This window comes from Prosopis cineraria, unplaced genomic scaffold (assembly GCF_029017545.1).
Source record: "Prosopis cineraria cultivar Desert tree isolate PC_DT_omini unplaced genomic scaffold, ASM2901754v1 PC4, whole genome shotgun sequence".
Taxonomy (NCBI): Eukaryota; Viridiplantae; Streptophyta; class Magnoliopsida; order Fabales; family Fabaceae; genus Prosopis; species Prosopis cineraria.
The window spans coordinates 6,899,274-6,917,995 of NW_026555335.1; the positions used below are offsets into that span (position 1 = coordinate 6,899,274).

The window sequence follows — 18,722 nt, forward strand, 5'->3', positions numbered from 1 at the left end:
GAATTGATTAATTATATATTGTGCATTTGGGCACCATTCTAGTTGGGGGAATCAAGCTTGAAGGTAAATTATTATGGAAATTTTTTTTAACTTTTTAAAAATTTGAGGTAACCGAAAAAACTTTATTTTAGGTAGTTATTTATTAATTATTCGTTAATGTAAAAATAGGTTTACGTATGTGAATTATTGATCTTGTTGATGTGATAACATGCTATGCGACATGTGTTAGTGCACTTGCTTTGATTTGAACCAAAATGCTAGGATGACTTTGAAATGTATTTCAAACTATAATTTATTTTGAAATGTGAAATTGATGATTGTTATGAAAATTTTGATTGATGATTAAGTATAATAGAATATAGATGATTGTGTTGAGTTTGAAAGTAGTAATAAATTGTAATATATTTAAAAATGAGATTTAATACTCACTTGAGTAGCGCATGGTTGTGAGCTAAATGTGTTAATTTTAAAAATAAAATTGTAAAAAATGAATGGGCATCATATATTGCATGATCAGTTATAGGAGTCTGATAATAAGTTGGGTTATTGTCATTTATTTGTGTATCTTATGACAATGTATCTTGCGATTGAGATGAGAATGAGTTAATTAAAAAAATAATAATTTGTGTTACATGTGCTAATGTGTATTTTGAGGAAATCAGCTTCAATCATGTGTGTATTTATTCAACTGATATACAATTATATATGGTAGGCTTACTTTAGCTATTAAGTAGTTACACTCACCATTTTCCTTTAATATTTTATAAGCTATAGCTCTGAGGTAGAGGGAAAAAAAGCTCTGAAGGCTTAAGAATTTGAGTATTCCTATTGTATGCCTCTTTAATTTATTTATTTTGTGTAATAGATTGAATATTGCGCATTACGATACATTTTGTTTACACCTACACTGTATAGTTGTTTGTAATGTTTGGAATGTATTTTAAACCTTGAGATATTGTTTATAGTTATTGTAAATGTTGATAAGGCTAAAATACTAGTATAAGTGTAGTAAGGTTGTTTTGAATGGGATATGAATGATTTTTTGGTGAAATACAGTGTCAAAACCTCTCCTTATGTTTTTGATATTAAAGGAATTGAGGGATAAAAATGTGATATAAAGGTTTATATGTGCATGTGGTGTGATGTACTATTAGTTATAGATTCAATGAATATAGTTTAAGTGTTAAGAATGATTTTTGGCACTTATAAGGGGTTTTTGTCACCCTTTTATGGTAAAAATTGTGAAAATGTGTTTGAGTGTCCAACTCTCTGATGTGATTTGATCTGGAAGTAAAACTCATGTCATTAACTAGTTTAGGGAAAGAGTTTTCCATGACACCGAAATAATCTCATTCAGATGTAGGACGGAGAAATTAGGCATATTAAAAACTGCCCAAATTTGTTGTCAAAATGACAATGCAATTTGTTGTCTAACATGTAACACGCTGCGGCGCATCACATGAAGAGCGACAAGTTACAGCACATGGTGCGCGGGGTTAGGGCGCATTGCTCTGTTTTCATAACATTGATATTTTTCAACTCTTTTTACTCCTCTGCTGTAGCCTATATTTTCATAACAATATTTTATTTTGATTAAAGGCCTAACGAATGTCTTTGACTTGTTTTAAATTATGAAAACTTGCGACATCTTTATTTAAAATTACAAATTTGATAATCTCCTTTGAGTTTATACCTTGATTATCATAGATTATGATTTTAATTGTGATTAGATAATAGTGATATTTTAACTTGTTATGAGATTTTACAATGTCACCATGGTCTTGAGGTTAAAAAATATCTTTAATTTTTGAATAAATTAAAAGACTAGTTAATCAAATAAATTTGTTTGAAACCATCTGCTCTAAATAACTATTACGGTTAACTAAAATTGAAGTTATTGACTCAGACCAAAAAAAAAAAAAAACCCTATTGACTATTTGCACCGTTTTTGAAATTGACTCCCAACATCTTGGTTTGTTATATTCAAAATAAAGTCTTTAAAAATTCATGTCCATGGGATCCCTTGTACGAAAGCCGAATCAAGAAAACAATAATAAAAAAAAAACTATTAATTTAGTCAACATATTAAATATACACAAAATTAAATATTAGCGTGACGGGTGCTTAATAAAACCAACCACACAATAAGTTTTAGCTAGTTTAAATTTGAAATAACTGTTAAAATTTTCATTAAATACATGTTCACATGTAATATCTTTATATATATTCATTTGTTTTTTTGGAGCAAACTTCATATATATTCATTTTGTTGACAATTTTTTAGCCCACAAATATATAGTTTGATGACAACAAGATGATATGTCCATACAAAATTACGTACTCACCACATATTTTTTGTTTGACATGACTCATCATATATACCTTGAAAAATTATAAACATCTATCCATCATTTTTTTTTTCCTGGTTAAAAATCTATCCATCATAATAAAACATGGCAGTAAATTACACAGGGCAAGCAACATCATTTACTTTGAATTGTGTGTGGTGCATGTAATATCCCTAATAGTTACTACTATTATTATCATTACCATTAAATATGAAAAAAATTCTGTAAAATTGTTTCAACAACAAATGTAATTTATTTTTTAAAAATTAAATGAATTAAATTTTAAAAGTTTATTACTATTGGGGCATATTTTTAAATTCAAAATATTTATATAAGTACTTGTAAATTATTTATTAATAAAATTATGGATAAAATATTTATTAATTAGACCAATATCTGTTGAGGGTGACAAATGCAATCTAAGAGCGAGCCAAGTGGCAGATTTTTCATTTTTGATGTCGGAGCCCGGAGGAGTCAATTGTCATTCAACTACCACGCTTCGCCAACGCACGCAAAACGACAAACAAGATGTTTTTTTGAGCCAAAAAGGTGGCGCTCACTTATTGGATCTTTTTACAGAACATACCATCAAAGTGGGCTCAATGAAAAACATTATGTAGATTTATTTGGGCCTACCCAAATTATGGCGTCATATAATATTATGTCACAACTCACCGAACGATTCATCTATATACGATTGTTCACCATGTCATCAAATTAGTCACCACCAACCCCCACTTGGAGAATAAGGGCTCATAGAGGAACTCAATTGGAATGTTGGGCCGACCAGACGCGTGGCCCATATTTGTATACCCACTTTGGCTTCATCGGGTCTTTAGTTCGGTTCTTAACGTGTGGTATTGTTCAACGACTTGAGTTTTTATCCAACCAGAAAACTGGGGAAGGACGCAAGAGGAAAATCGCTTTCGTGAACGAGAAGTGTTTCTATTCCGTTTATATCCAGTCTGTCAGCCCCGTCAAAATTTCTCCCAACTTTTCAGCTCTTTTTTCTCTGGAAAAATTTTCTCTCGTTCTTGCATTGGTTTCTTCCATTTTCCATTTTTCTTTCAGTTCAAGAAGATATATTCATGGGGAAGATGAAGTGCTTCAAGGATGAGTTCACTTTTGGTGAGTTTTCTTTTACCCTGCCAATTTCTTTCTTTATCTAACCTGTTCTTTCGTTTCTTTTCTTTTCTTTTTCTTTTTTTGTCCAATCTGTACGATTATCTTGCAATATTATTTACGTCTTTGATTTGTCTTGTTTTCGGTGCAGAGGAACGTCTGAAGGAGTCACAGAGTATCGCAGCAAAATACCCGGATCGAGTACCTGTAAGAATTTGCATAGCTTCGTCTCCTTTTTATTTGATGTTCTGGGAATTGAATCCATATTTGTCCGGACACTAGTTCATCTTCGGTTTTCTTGTTTGGTACTAGTTGATAATTCCCTGTTTCGCGATGTAATTTTCAATCCCCTCCCGGTATTTTAGGATGCCTCTCTTGTTCAATTATCCATTTTCTTTAGTGAATCTTGCAAGTTTATGGCCACTTTTATTCTTAATATGTCTCGGCAGGGCTGTAAAAAATGATTGATTTCCACGTTTTCCATCCCACTTTCTAGCCTCTTTCTCTATTTTTACATACCTCTAATAGCTGGCGGTCGTTGGCGATGTTTGGTGCGAGTGAACTTCCTTAAACTTATTGGAAAAAGGAAATGAAAATATTATTCAGCAATGGGTCTAAGTGTTGTATATTATACACGCATCATGATTACTAAAAAAAAAGGGGGCATGAATGGAACAGATAAATCAGACTTTTATCATGCGATAAGAATGAAAGCAACCTTTGAGCTGTCTTTTGATTATTTCTTTGTATGGGGTGCCTTGCAGGTAGTAATTGAGAAGTATTCTAGAACAGACCTCCCTGAATTGGACAAGAAGAAGTAGGTTCTGGCTGAATGGTTGACTTTTATATTTTTAGAGGGCAATATTTGTTCTGCTAAGTTAGTAACTTGCATTAACATAACAATCACCTCATTTGTGTTCTAACTTCTAAGAGCTTATTGCAAAGTTCATGTTTTACATTTCGGGATATCTCACATCCTCGTGCAATATTTGTTCTGCTAAGTTCATGCTTGTGAGTAGACAAGGGCATGAAACAACTATTTTAGCATATGCTCGGTGCAGTCCATTTATCAATAATGTACTACAGGCTAACATTTGATAGTATTATCTAAAACAGATTTTTCTTTTCAACAACGGATTCTGTTATATTTTGCTTGAGTTTCTCTCTCTCTCTTTCGTCCCTTTTTCAATATCTGCTCTTCCATTGTTTAAGCAAATTTCCACAATTCCGAATTTTTGGGTGTATTAGAGATTGGTGATGATGCATTCAGTGGGTTTCAAATTATGTACTGGAATATTGATGTGTTTAAGCACCACCATCTGTTGGAGGGCCTGATCTCTTTTTATGCATTGCCTTTTGTAGATATTTGGTTCCTCGAGATATGTCCATCGGGCAGTTCATATACATTTTGAGTAGCAGGCTACATTTGCCTCCTGGGAAGGCTTTGTTTATATTTGTAAGGAACACGCTACCTCAGACTGGTAAATGCATCATTTCATTAAATCTTCCCAGATTCATCAATCTTATTTTATCAATGCTAATATGTCATCTCCATGACTTTTCATTACAGCGAGTCTCCTGGATGCCGTCTACAATGCTTACAAGGATGACGATGGATTTCTCTACATGTGTTACAGCAGTGAGAAAACATTTGGCTAGTTTAGGTACTTGATCGGTCATCCTTGTAAGTATTTGCATTCAATTTGGTAGAGAAATAAACGAAATCTTAAGATTAAATAATTGTCTAATGGTGCGGAGTTTGGGTTGTTTAGTCTCAAGACGTAGATTCAAATATCTGCGCCAACATGTAATGAAAAACTTGTCTGACTGGACAGTAGAAATCCTCATGTAAATTATTCATTGTAATCTTAATGAAGTTTACTACTGTAATAATGGTAAGAATTCAAGAGAGTGCATCAGAGCCAATTGTAACTTGCAATTGACTAAGAAAGAACATGATTTTCAAAACAGTTTTGATGGCATCTTGATTCATGTATTCGTTTCTGATATTTAAAATTCCATGCACAGTGGCAATTAGAAAATAGAATTGTAGCAAATACTTCACAATAAAATAATTCACATGGTCTATTGCCAACTCTTTCGCAAAGCCTTGAGTTGTAATATATGTTTTAAGTAGAATGACTTATTTCCTGGCACGTCAAACCTTAGAGATTTTATTTTTAACTTGATCAATTTACCCAAAACTTAAAGATTAAAATTATTTTTTCAATTTTCAAAATATTGAAGATCTTTGAAAGATCTGTTAATAATCTTTTATGATCTCCCAAAATTCAATATATTCATACAGCAGATATTCAGGCCGAAAAAAAAAAATACAGCAGATACCATTGATCCAGTAATAAATTTCATAGGATAGAGTAGCGTTCCCGTTTACTGTTCCAGATTTTGGCCCTCATTTCGTTTCTTTACCAGCAATATTTTGACCTTTAGCCTGTTAGAAAAGACGTTATGTATAGCTAGACTGGATATTTATAGGCCTGGATTAGCCACAGTATTTAAGCCATAATATGTAAGCTTTATTAGGATAAATCTCAAACATTTTGCATAGAATTTGAAATCAGCTACATATCTGCAGAAAAACATAATGATTAGATACCCCCTTCTTTTCCGGGAAAAATGACTAGATACCTTTTTTTTCCAGAAAATAACAAAGTGAAATTAGTTGCAGTAAAGAAATTCAAGTCCCATGGATAAGTGACAAGCTTGCTTTGGTACTTTTCTATATGAATCCCAACACAAAATAGTTACTTTTCCCACAATTTCAGAATCTATCTTCTGCCAGGGTCGGATATCTTGAAATTGGTAGCTTCAAATGTTACAATTTTTGAAGTTTTTTTTTTTTTTTTGGGGGGGGGGGGGTATGCATGAAAACGCTGCCAAAACTCTATGGGAGGTATGCTTTGTGAAATACACACCACGTCATAGCAGCCTATGCTACGAAGATTTCCGTTCCATTCTTGACTTGGTGTAACCCAGGCTTATGAGCTTCTGTATCAGTAGTTTCTCAGCATCTGCCTAAAAAACCCACAAAAGTTGGAATAAAAAAGATTAGTGGTATAGAAATATGGTATTAACTGCTAAATTAATGCATTAACATGTAACACTGAACCATCTCATATATAAGCCGATAGTCATGCAAAAGAAAATTAGAAACAACCATAATAGATAGCTGATTGCAATATTGTGCCGTATCAGCAAGTAACACAAGCAAGTTACATACCAGTAAGCTATAAGGAACAGAACTGTATCGGTTTTCCAAAGGTGACGATTTCTGCTTTCGATGTTGAAATATTTGGCAAATAAAACAGATCACTTTACCGTGCGTAATTCTGTGTGCGTGCACATGTGAGAATGAGCGAGGGATCGAACCTCAAGCATGGGATTATTTTTTGGAACGCTGCAAGCCAAAATTATATTGAGGCCGGTCTTTAACACTGCAAAATGAACAATGTTAGTTCACAAACCAATGTAAGAAACTTTGACTTGTCAAACATGACTTCAGTTACCTAATCGCCGAGCAATGCCTGAACCTGTATTATCAGAAGCTCCACCAAGTATGGAAGTCACAGATGCCATATTGTTCTGTATTAACCAGAATGTGTCAAGATCTATAATAAATATGACATGATAAACTGGGGGAGAGGAAAATGCTAAATAAATATATATATATATATATAATGCAAACTTAAAAGAATAATTCTTACTGGGCGAGTTCGTGCAGCTGCATACATGTGACCAAGTTTGGCGGAGTTGTGACCAATCCACACATAAATCTGTCCCAACCATTAAAATCAAGAGAATGACACAATAGTCAAAGCAATGAAAAACAATGTCCCTATGCTGTACAAGGTACGCAAAATTCTACAAGTACCGAAACAATCCAATTTCTCACAAGTATTTGTCTTAGTTGTCACAATCAGAGAGGGGAAATTATTCGGCAATCGCAGCTAGTAACCTCCAATTTCAAACATTTGGGAAATGATGCCTTGAAAAGTGAAAATTCAAATTATGGCCTAAAAAAATGAAAGTAAAAATTCACCGAATTAAAAAAAAAAAAGTCTATTGGAGAAACTGGAAGAAAAGGTGGAAATAAAGGTTCTGCAATCTACTGATAAAAAAAAAAAAAAGAGGTTCTGCAATCTGGTTGAAAATTCTACCGACCGTACGAAGGGATTGGCCATAAGAAAGATGATGTTTAGAAATGCAACATGATTAAACTGTCCAAAACTGGAGATGAAATTAAAATAAAATTTTGTAATACCTATAAATTACTCAATTGTATGAATATTTGGATATTTGGATTATAAACTTATCCTGATCAAACTAACATTAAAATGGAAGGTTGTCGATGCATTTAAAATTTTCCATACCCAGAAAACATTGCAATGAAGCACAGAAAATAAGTTAATAAGGGCTTTAAAGGCTTAATTTAGGAACAGAAGAATGAATGAATTGAAAACACGTCATTACCATGTATAAAGATCGATCTTGATACATATGCAGCAAATTTTGCTCTCTCCCACCTAACTATCCTTCCTTGCATTGATTCCTAAAGGAGCCTAGAAAATCTCTACTGTCTAGTTAGGAAAGAAACTTCCTTTTGGCCTGAAATTCTCCCTCGTCCGATGCAATGGAACCCAGAGGCTGCCACAGTTCTTTGAAAATAGAATGCAAAAATTTAACAGTTTTACCAAATATACAGAAGACAGTTTAAATTCCAATCCAACCATACTTATCTTAATCCAATTTCAATTGGTTTCCGATTTTTCTGATACGAATTGCAAATATCCACAAGAACCGGACATCAAAAGCAAAACTCTTTCAGAGAAGAAAGTCTAAATCTACAAAATTGCATATTTAAAACTCTTGTAAACTTGCACCGGTAAAATGGCAAGAGCAATATTTAACAGTCAACTGAAGCCCGTAAGGAAACGATAAGCATTATGTTTAGATAGAGAGATCAGGCACCTGCTTGGGGAAGCGAATGATCTGAAAATGGAAGGTGACATCGTTGAGGACTTCGGAAAAGCAAGTGATCTGCAACCCAGCATCATGGTCAGCCCCTTGATCCTCTCTGCGAAATTGCGAGGTGGTCGCAGCATCTTCATTCAATCTCAACTTTTTAATCTCTTCCTCCAACTCCTTAGAATCCATTCTTGTTGCCTACGTCAATCTCCTCGTCGCTCTCGAACTACAAATAATCAAAATCCTCGCCCTTTCTCCCCCAAAACCCTAACCACCACCTATTTGGGACAAGGGCTAAATGGTCTTCTGCTCTTGCATACTTTTTTTTTTTTTTTCCTTTTTCTTTTCCCGTTCCTTACTTCCTTTTATAAAATAGTAGATTAATAGTACGATGTGAATCAAGTGACGCGTGATTCCTGCTCGGCTACTCCTAATTGCACAAAAAATTAAACAAGACTTAGACTTTAACCCAATTCAAAATTTGATCTCCTTCTATAAAATAGATTAAATTAATCAACCTACAATCTAGTCTAATTTAATAATAATTTAAAAATTAAAATTTAGTTTTAGCATTAGAAGAATGATTCAGATGATTCAGTACTCATTTAACTTTTTATCTTTTTTATTTGAGAAGAAATAATTCATTTTATTTTAATAAATTTAATTAAGATAATAAAAAACTTCTAATCATAAAAAAATTCATAACAATTGCTAGCAACAAAAAAATATATTTTAGTTGCAACTCAAATGATTTAAATTCATGACTTCAACAATAATATTAAAAAACCTTCAACAATATATATATATATATATATATATATTTGCCAGAACTTCAATAGTATGTTTTACATACATTATAATAATAATTTAATAACAAACTAAATTAAAACTATATTAAAGAACATGGTGAAATGTGAATGAAGGAAACATTGTGTTTAAACTTGCATATTAAAAATAATTTAAATTATATTAAAATAATTTTATAGGATCAAACTAGATCAAGTGGTCTGAGAGCTTGATCTCTTATTTTGTCTAACTTTAGAAGTTAGTCTTTTTTTTTTGTCTCTTTAATCCTTTGAACGAAATTTTTTGTTGGATCAAAATAAAGTAGACTTGGTCGAATTGATCTGGATTGGATAGGGTAATTAAACTTTTGCATAGCTCTACCCAAGTCCAAACAATGACGACATTTGTTTTAAGTATTTTTCATGAAGAAATAATCAAAATCTAAGTAATAAATATTTTAATAAAAATAATTTATTTTTTAATAACCAACCTCAACAAACCAAATGGCAATAACTACCATTATTATTATTTTTTTGGAAAAACACAATGTTTAATCCTTGTAGTTTCATAGTATTTTGTTTTTAGTCCTTATATTTTATTTTTATTGTTATTAGTTCTTATAATTTTTGTCGTCTATAATGTTAGTCCATCTGGTTATTAACAATGTTAAATTTGCCAAGCTGTCATTAACACTATTAAATCTTATGATGAGTCAACATATGTTATCTATTTGAGTTGTTCATTTGGCACATGAATCTAGTCCTCTCATTGACCTCACTTGCCCTTAATGTCGATGCCCTTGTTACTAACATTGGATGTGCTTGCCAACAATAGGGATTCTTTTAGATCATCAACCACGACGTCCTAACTAGAGCATCGATAGAAGATAAAGGTGGCAGAGCAATAATTCTTCCATCAGAGCTTGGATGAGAAGAGGAACTTGAAGAGAGATGCTGAGATATTACAACGTCAAGCATATCAAGGACATCCGCATTAGAAGGAAGCGCTTCACTACATAGTAGAAGAACCCACTCTTGCCCTTGTTTTCGTTGATCCTGACAACAACTGTGGGGCACGTTGGGAGAATCAATGGCCTCAAAACCCTCCTCAAATGAGGTAAATTAATTTTTCTAATTACAATTGAAATTCAATTATTGAGATTTGTAAGAAATGATCAAAGTTCTGTAGGAAGAGAAGTGTGTAAGGAATATGCAAAGGACATGGTGGAATTGGGAATGAGATTGTTGAGGTTGTTGGTGAGAAGGTTTGAAGAATTTTTCAAAGACCAAATTAGTTTGGTGAGACTATATCATTATCCACCTTGCCCCTCCCCTCTCCTTACCCTCGACATGGGCATTCACATAGATCCTGAGGTCTTGACCATTGTTGGTCAGGATTGCCATTTGTTTTTTTTAAGTTTAACATATGTTGACTGAACTAGACTTATATGCTAAACAGATAACATTTGTAATACTCCAACTTCACTAACTAACAACTTAACCAAATACCATAATAATAAAAAGATTTATACTAAAAAAAAAAGAAATAATTATCATAGTATAAAGATTTAAAGTCAATTCTCAAATTTATTTTTGTAAAGATGATCATGATAGAAGAGAGCTATTTTATATTTTAGGAAACTACCATGATTACAAAAATTTCATCTACTAAATAAATATTTAAAATCCAGCCTTGATAAAAATAACTAAACTAGTTAAAAACGTTAAGAAGGTTATAAAAGTTTGTACTTACTATTTAAAATTATAAATAACACCCTACCATGATAGATAGAAAATAATCTAAGATAAATAAATATTTTATTCAATAAAAATTTAGGCTTACTAAAGCCCGAAGATATGCATGTCACATTTCACCATAAATATTTAAATATTTATTTTAATAAATGTCTTGACACTTAACAATTTATATTTAAAATGTTTACTCCAAATAAATTTATTAAGCAACCTCCATACCCTTAGGCCTTAACTAACAATACCCTTTTCAGTTATCAATAAATAATAAACAATTTTAAAACTCAACCCAAATGATAAATGAGTCTTATACCGGCAATTGATTATTTAACAAATTAAAATGGGACTTAAAGCTTACTCAAGCTAAGCCCCAAGCTCCTAGATGCTTCTCATTTATTCCGTAAGCTTACTTAAAATGTTGAAGAGAAAGATGAGCACTAACATTTCAGTAATCCAAAATTTAACCATACATGTACAAACTACAACCACACAATTATACGACAATTATACAAGTGTTTATGAGAATCATTCAGTAATGGCATAAGAATTTCATAAGATATAACTTATAACATATTAATATGCAATACCAATAATCTCCTTTATTACTCCATCCATCCTTATTTCGTTGATTGGAACCATAGACTTACATGCAGTCTGATTCACATGTTGGACTGACCAAACTTCTTCAATGCTCGAGATATACCTGGCCAAAGTCCAAAGGTATAGAGTTCAAGCCCAGACTATGACTCCCCTCCTTAAAGAATCCAACAAGAGGTGTCACTATCCCCCATTTCCTCCTTTACAAACATAATTAGGTAAGTATTGAAAAATGGGGCTTTGAAAGAGGCCAAACACTGTGCATATAGTGGTTGGCCTTGTGCACACAATGGAGGCAAACTATGTAGTCACAGAATCATAAACACATCATCATTATCATCTACTCATCAACCCATCTTCTAATGCATATCACACATGCACATCATTTACATCGCATACAAGCGTGCTTAAAAAGAAAAAAAAAATATCTCATTTGATCAAATCAACTTACAAGCATGTTTGAAAAAAAAAATGAACTATTTTTAAGTAACATATAATTTCCATCAAATAAACATTATTAATCTATATTTACAAGCATGTTTAAAAAGAAACACCAACAATAATATAAAACCAAACTACAAGTATGCTTGACAGGATTCAAGTAGCATAGAAATTTCTTACAATTAAATTTATAATTATACATATTTGTTATCAAACACAGAGTTTGTACACATATGAAAACACCCTAAGTTACCTGTATTTCTTGAGCTTATAAGAAATTATATAATAAGAATTCAAGTAGTAAGAGCTTTTAGAAAGAGTTTACAAAAGACACACATATATAAAAATATTAATATATAAGTTTAAAATTGTTAAAAAGTTACTCTAAAGTTACTCTACGATGCTTCTAATGTTACTCTAAGACCTCAAAGCTTCTTAAAATAATCCAAAATCTTATTTAAAATCCATATCCTTTTATATAAAAATTTATCTACATTTATTATTCTAACATGTGTATATATATATATATATATTTAACTCAAGCATGATCTGAAGTCTTCGTTTATCTCAAAACTTTATTCTTAAGCCTCAAACCTTGTTATAAGAGTTCTCAAATTTAATAACCAGTTCATTTATAGAGATTAAACCTTTTAAAACCTCAAAATGGATCTGAATAGATTATTAGAGAAATTATCTATCAGCAAAATGACACAAAACTCTTAAATAGATTGCACCTAGATTTTTTTCACTTTCAAAAATCTAAAAACTAGGAAGATGAATAAACAGAACCAAAAATGTAGAACATTTACCTTATCTTAAAAAATTTAAAATCACCCTTTAAATATCTGACTGTAACCTATGTTCTAAAATTATAGCCTTTGCTCGTGATGCTAGCACTGATGCCCCTCTGGTGTGCGGCGCGGAAATTACTCTCAATGCGTGTGTGTTAGGGTACATTAAATTAGAATAAGAGTGGGCTTTGGGCTCATACCCAAAATGCGTTCCATCATATATATATATATATATATATATATATATATATATATATAATTATATATTACATCATAATTAAATATTTATACATAGACAGGTACATATATGTATTATTTATTTATTATTTATTCATTCAAACTCTTTTTTTTCTTGTTATTATCATTATTATTATATTTTTTTACCTGAAATTAAATTTTTATTATTTGCTTTATCTTGATAAATTCTCCTTTTAGAATTATTTTCTTTATTTTCTAAACTCCTAGTCATTAACATGCTCAGCAATTCATTATACTCTTAATTTCATTTCCACATCTCAAAAATTATCTATAAATTAAAATTTAAAATGTTACAATATATACGGACTCATCATAAGATTTAATGTTACAATATATTGATGACGGGAGGGATTAACATCATCAACGGTAAAAACTATAGAAACTAATAACAATAAAAATAAAATATAGAGATTAAAAAGTAAAATATCATAAAATTACATGGACTAAACATTATGTGTTACCTTGTTCATTAATTTTTTTTTTTTAAATTTTATACAATACATATAAAACGCATCTCCGCCAGCGTCGGCGATCAGAGTAACCCAGAACAGGAGGCACCAACAGCTATTCATCACCGGAAGCAGATCCATTCATCACCAGACGGCTAAGGCTCCTTTCCGACATCGACATCGAGCTCTGCTGTCAGCTTCTCTTCCTTCTCATGATTCTTTTACCTCTTTTTTTTTTTTTTCCCTTTAAAACAATCTTTTCCCTTCAATTTTGCCTCATAAACTCCATTGGTGGCTGCGCCAAATCGGTGGTCAATATCGCTCTAGCTTGTCTGCCTGCACTATAGCTTTATTGGTTATTGACTTTAATGAACAATTCCCGTCGGCTCATGATTAATGTTGAATGCTTGTTTCAACTGAAATTATGGAGTGCGCACCGCATTTAAAGCTCCCCATCCTCCTTTCTATTTATTTTTTTTTCATAACCTGATTAAGGCGCTAGATCTCTTATAAGTCATAACTAAAATTGTTTGCTTCTCCTTGTTCTCTTTATATCAGTGACTGTATGGTTTGAATTATGGTCCACTTGTTGCTTGCACATTGATTGCTCAGATAAACATTGTGTACAGAATTCATTCCAAGTCGATTTTTCCTGAAAGAAAATATGTTTGGCAAGTAGGAAGAAAAGAAGGGTTCTTATAATTTGTGGTTGCACCTTACAGATTTTTCTGCTACCTTCAGGCATACTTGTGTCTTTCTTAACGGTCTTGTAAAATTTCAACACGCAGCATGGAAGGAGAATTACCCAACATAAAGAAGTGGATTGTTTTGTACCCTGTTTACATAAATTCAAAAAAGACAGTAGCCGAAGGAAGGAGAATTGGCCTGAGCAAGGCATGTGAAAATCCTACTTCTGCTGAAATTGGTGATTGCTGCGGCTATCTTAAACTTCCCTTTGCAATTGAGGTTTGTGCTGTATAATTTGGTGTTCTCGTTCAGTTTGAGTAAATTCCTATGCTGTATCGATACTTTAAAAAAAGTAAGCATACCTGTATTGGATTGCATTTAATATGATACTTGTACGATATAAGATGGGCAACATATTCTAGCATATGCATAATAAGTTTCCCCCCTCTCCCTTGAAATTGTTCCCTGAACAACTTAAGAACTTGCCAAAAAAACTCAACTTCTTGTCTTGTTATGAATATTTCTTTTACTTATAAAACACTTGTTTAGAACTCAAATTTTTGTGTATTGTCCACTTTTCATGTGTTAATTTATTGGATATATACATAACTAAATATTTATATCTCTCATACTTGTATCTTAAAAATTTTAAAATTTATCATATCTGAAGCATCGTATCTTATCATACTTGATACACATGTTTATTTGTGAATTTAATTCTATGCTTTTTCTTCCCAATTTTTTGTGTCTCTACATGTTCCCTTCAATGCTGTCCGTTGACTGGCCTATCGGTAGGGTTTTCACTTAAATTTTTCTTACAACTGCAGATAGACAAGGCATACCCACGAGATTTTATGCAACGAGGTAGAGTGCGGGTATTGCTGAAAAAGGAGGATGGCACGCTATATAATCCTTCCATTACATCCAGTAAGATAGCGCTTATACACACACACACACACAATTATTATTGCCGTTCTTATAGTATATGTACTTTTATGTAATCTTTAAGTGAATCTGAATCATTGCTGTAATTTGATCACTTCCATCGAATATCTCTTCGGTTATAGCCTTGAGTATAATGTGTCTTAAGTAGCGAAGAGAACATTTTCAACTGCTGGCAGAGGCTGCCCTCTTTTGTAGCTTTTAGCTGGCACCAATTTCATGGTCAAGTCACTAGCACAAGCACTAAATCTGGTTTAGTTCATCATGAAGGGTAGATTTGTTAAAATTTAAGTAACTTGGACCTGGACACTATTGATATAACTACTCGTGCTGAGAGTTTCAATATTATTGATCAAGCAAGTTGTTTTTTCATGGTATGAAATAGACACATTTGCGAGAAATATTGTTGATCAAGTAATGCCTTTTGGGTAGAAGTTTCTCACAATATCATTTGTTTCTTTTTTTCTTTTTAATCTTTAGCAGTAAATAGGTTTATTTAGCTTGAAATGCTGACAAGTCACAAAAACTACATCCGGTATTAAAATTGAATTATAAAAATGCAAATGTTAATGGCCCAAAGTCGAAGCAATTCTTAATTCTAAGGTTCCGTTTGGTTACTAGAAAAGAATTAAATAAAATGGATTGAAAAATAAAGATAAAAATGATATGATCAAAAGAGATGGTAAATCATATTTATAAGGGAGAGGGCTAATTTAGTTTATAGGGTCGTGAATCATGATTCATGATATTTTGGAAGATGTAATGATTTTTGCATTTGTAATATATATTAATGAATTTTATCATGTTTACTATGAGAAGAAGGGATGATTTAGTTCATTTTTGTATTAATTTTTTCAATTCATTTCATTCCTTTCTAATAACCCGACATAACATATATCTTCTAAATTGGATGAATCTGAATGTCTTTTTAATTTTCGTTTTGATTGTTGCAGGAAAAGGCCTGATGCTTCGTGTTGCTGAGATGGTGCCCAGACACCATGCAAGGGTAAAGAAGCAGGAGCCTGCATCAACATCAGCTGGACCCTCCAACAAATCTGGGAAAGGTGGAAAGAAGAAGAGATGAAAGCCTGTTTAAATCTATAACATGCTGATGTCAGGTTATCTTTTGCTGAGTTGAGTTTTTCCATTCCAATTTATTTTTTAAGTTATTGCGTCGAGTGTAAGCCATCTAGCTTCTACATCTTGTTTATAAAACATTTTCTCAGAGAATGTAGTCACTTAGGTTCTTCCGAATTCGCAAGAATTTCCATGTAGATTTGTCCAAGAGTAGAAACATCAAACAGGATTAAAGCGGGTTTATGGCTACTGGATAGAAAAGCTTTAGAAAAGTGAGTTTTCATGAATATTGTCTAGTGGTGTCGCCTTCTCGCAATTTGCTTTACATTGAATTAGGTTATTAGGAGTATGTTATAAACTCATTTAATGCGTGGCAAGTTTACAGCCTGGCGATAATCTGTATACCTGATAAAATTTACTTTTTGTTATACAACTTCTCGAGAGCAGCCGTGTTAAGGAAGAACGCTTGTTCCAATTTCCACATAAAAAAAATACAATTGGAATCCTTTTGACATTAAAAAAAAAAAGAATGTTTGGTAAATCTGGTTGTGTTATAATATTTGCTTCAGATCAGATGTTTACTGAACTAAAAGGAACCAAAAAGAAGCTTGGGACTGCAATATTGAACAGTGAATGTGGCAGTTAGAAAACCATACTGGGACCTGCTCATGGTTTCAGTTTTAGTTATAACCTGACTAAATAGTCCGAAGCCTCCACGGCGTTCATGGCATTGCTCAAGCTCGTTATTAAAGAATCTCAAGCATATATTTCACTAACATTATAAGGTGACGAAAATCAACTTACCTTTATTATTAAAAAAAAAAAAACCTCACCACGATTTTTTAATACACAGTAAACAAGTAGGCCTGACAAAGAAGTATTAGGTTGCCTGAGCAGTTGCCTCTCTCACGTTCTTGCATAAAAATAAGAATAAAGAATATACTGATTGGGGTGGGAACCATACGAGACTTAGTAGTAAAAGTAGAAGAAACGAGTTTTACTTGTTAGATACAGGATATTTTCACATCATAGAAAGTGAAGACATGGAGTCCACAATTATCAAAAGGAAACTCGCACACATACACGACAAAAAGACATAAAGGCAACACAAAACACTGCTATTTCCTCGTAGGTTAGGCTTGTTCTTTATATGTTTATATGTGTGTGTATAAGATCGGATGGATAGATGGTGACTGAGCCTCAAACAGCTTGCTGAAGAAGAAAGGCTTCATCAAGCAACTTGAGTGAAACGCAGATAGTCCTTCTTTGATGGAAGGTCTACCGTCTGGAAACCTTGAGGGAACATGGTATTGGCTTCCTCATTACTCACACTTGGGGAAATTACTACCGGATCCCCAGGTTTCCAGTCGGCTGGAGTGGCCACCTTATACTTGGAGGCCTTCTGCAGAGATTCCAACACCCTCACCACCTCTTCCATGTTCCTTCCAGTACTCGCAGGGTACAAAAAACTCAGCATTATCTGCAACAAATTAATTAATCCCACATCAAACAATCTTACCCTAAATAAGGTTTTGGGGGGGGGGGGGAGGTGGTTGCTTTGTAAGTCTCTTGACATATGCATATTAGCATGTTTAGTAAAAAGCTGCAGAAAAACGGCACCGTCAAGTCTGGGCCCACAATATGAAGTGCCCTCGAGGGAAGTGGGGTGCCATTGGAGTCTTTCTCAGCAGGGTCTACCATGTTGAGTTGCTTGATGATCTCTCTCGTAGGATCAGAGATGATAGGATAGTTCACCTTCGCACCTGGCTGCATGCAACATATATACACATATACATAATTTGAGGTCTCTGGTTTTCTGATGGACTCTGAATTAATTCTCCGTGAATGTTGCCAAACCAGTTAAATTGAAATGAGACAAGCGAGTGGGGTTCGTGAGATCAGTGAAAACTTACTGTATAGGCTTCAATGTCTTTGATCCACTCTTCGTGGGAATTGAGGTCGTCACAGGACAGACCTAACAGCTTCACTCCTCGCCTACTAAATTCCTCAGAGAACTTGGCCATCTTCCCAAGCTCCGTCGTGCACACCGGGGTGAAATCGCCTGCTTTTTTGCATCAATTTCATTAATAGAATCATCGAAAAGCTTAAATCGAGAGAGAGAGAGAGAGAGAGAGAGAGAGAGTATAGGTATAAAAAGCAACACTGAGCACGAACCAGGGTGAGAGAAGAGGATGGTCCAGGAACCAGAGAAGAAATCGTGGAGCTTGAAGTTGCCATGGGTGGTTTGGACTTGAAGGTCCGGGATAGTGTCTCCAATGGTGAGGCCTGGCATCTTTTTCTGAACGAAGCTGAGAAGAAGAAGATGATGACGAAGAGAAGAGGTTTCTAATGTTGAACGCTTTTGCGAGTGCTGGGAAAGTGAGATTATATAAACGGCAGAGCTGCCTGCATGAAGAGAACGTGTCGTGTTCTTGGCTGTGGGCTGTTGCCTGTTTCCCATTTGGACTCACTTACTCTCCACGTAGA

General features: G+C 33.3%; 4 protein-coding genes across 9 annotated transcripts; 2 read left to right on the top strand and 2 right to left on the bottom strand.

Moving 5' to 3' along the window:
• The first annotated feature begins 3,224 nt into the window (after positions 1–3,224).
• LOC129309255 (autophagy-related protein 8i-like) lies at positions 3,225–5,440 on the top strand. Its single transcript, XM_054950744.1, has 5 exons — positions 3,225–3,476; positions 3,622–3,677; positions 4,235–4,287; positions 4,833–4,951; positions 5,041–5,440. The coding sequence occupies exons 1-5, from the start codon at positions 3,437–3,439 to the stop codon at positions 5,127–5,129; spliced, it is 357 nt and encodes a 118-aa protein (XP_054806719.1). The 5' UTR covers positions 3,225–3,436; the 3' UTR covers positions 5,130–5,440.
• Positions 5,441–6,182: 742 nt separating this feature from the next.
• Positions 6,183–8,782, bottom strand: LOC129309254 (uncharacterized). Of its 4 annotated transcripts, none has more exons than XM_054950741.1 (6): positions 8,460–8,781; positions 7,196–7,264; positions 6,998–7,073; positions 6,861–6,925; positions 6,712–6,762; positions 6,183–6,506 (listed from the first exon to the last, which is right to left on the bottom strand). In XM_054950741.1, exons 1-6 carry the CDS (start codon positions 8,643–8,645, stop codon positions 6,426–6,428), a joined length of 528 nt encoding a protein of 175 aa, XP_054806716.1. In that variant the 5' UTR covers positions 8,646–8,781; the 3' UTR covers positions 6,183–6,425. The 4 variants fall into 4 exon arrangements, with proteins under 4 accessions (XP_054806716.1, XP_054806718.1, XP_054806715.1 ...); XM_054950743.1 differs by adding an exon at positions 7,962–8,146 and having other exon boundaries at positions 6,183–6,762; positions 8,460–8,600; XM_054950740.1 differs by having other exon boundaries at positions 6,183–6,762; positions 8,460–8,782.
• A 4,788-nt stretch (positions 8,783–13,570) lies between these two features.
• On the top strand, positions 13,571–16,524 carry LOC129309934 (signal recognition particle 19 kDa protein). 3 transcript variants are annotated; one of them, XM_054951717.1, is made up of 4 exons: positions 13,571–13,721; positions 14,318–14,495; positions 15,044–15,143; positions 16,112–16,524. In XM_054951717.1, the coding sequence occupies exons 2-4, from the start codon at positions 14,319–14,321 to the stop codon at positions 16,240–16,242; spliced, it is 408 nt and encodes a 135-aa protein (XP_054807692.1). In that variant the 5' UTR covers positions 13,571–13,721; position 14,318; the 3' UTR covers positions 16,243–16,524. The 3 variants fall into 3 exon arrangements, with proteins under 3 accessions (XP_054807692.1, XP_054807694.1, XP_054807693.1); XM_054951719.1 differs by having other exon boundaries at positions 13,581–13,721; positions 14,271–14,495; XM_054951718.1 differs by having other exon boundaries at positions 13,602–13,721; positions 14,252–14,495.
• Positions 16,525–17,181: 657 nt separating this feature from the next.
• Positions 17,182–18,578, bottom strand: LOC129307694 (1-Cys peroxiredoxin). The gene is made up of 4 exons (XM_054948552.1): positions 18,411–18,578; positions 18,149–18,297; positions 17,856–18,002; positions 17,182–17,715 (listed from the first exon to the last, which is right to left on the bottom strand). The coding sequence occupies exons 1-4, from the start codon at positions 18,526–18,528 to the stop codon at positions 17,467–17,469; spliced, it is 663 nt and encodes a 220-aa protein (XP_054804527.1). The 5' UTR covers positions 18,529–18,578; the 3' UTR covers positions 17,182–17,466.
• Between the last annotated feature and the right edge of the window lie 144 nt (positions 18,579–18,722).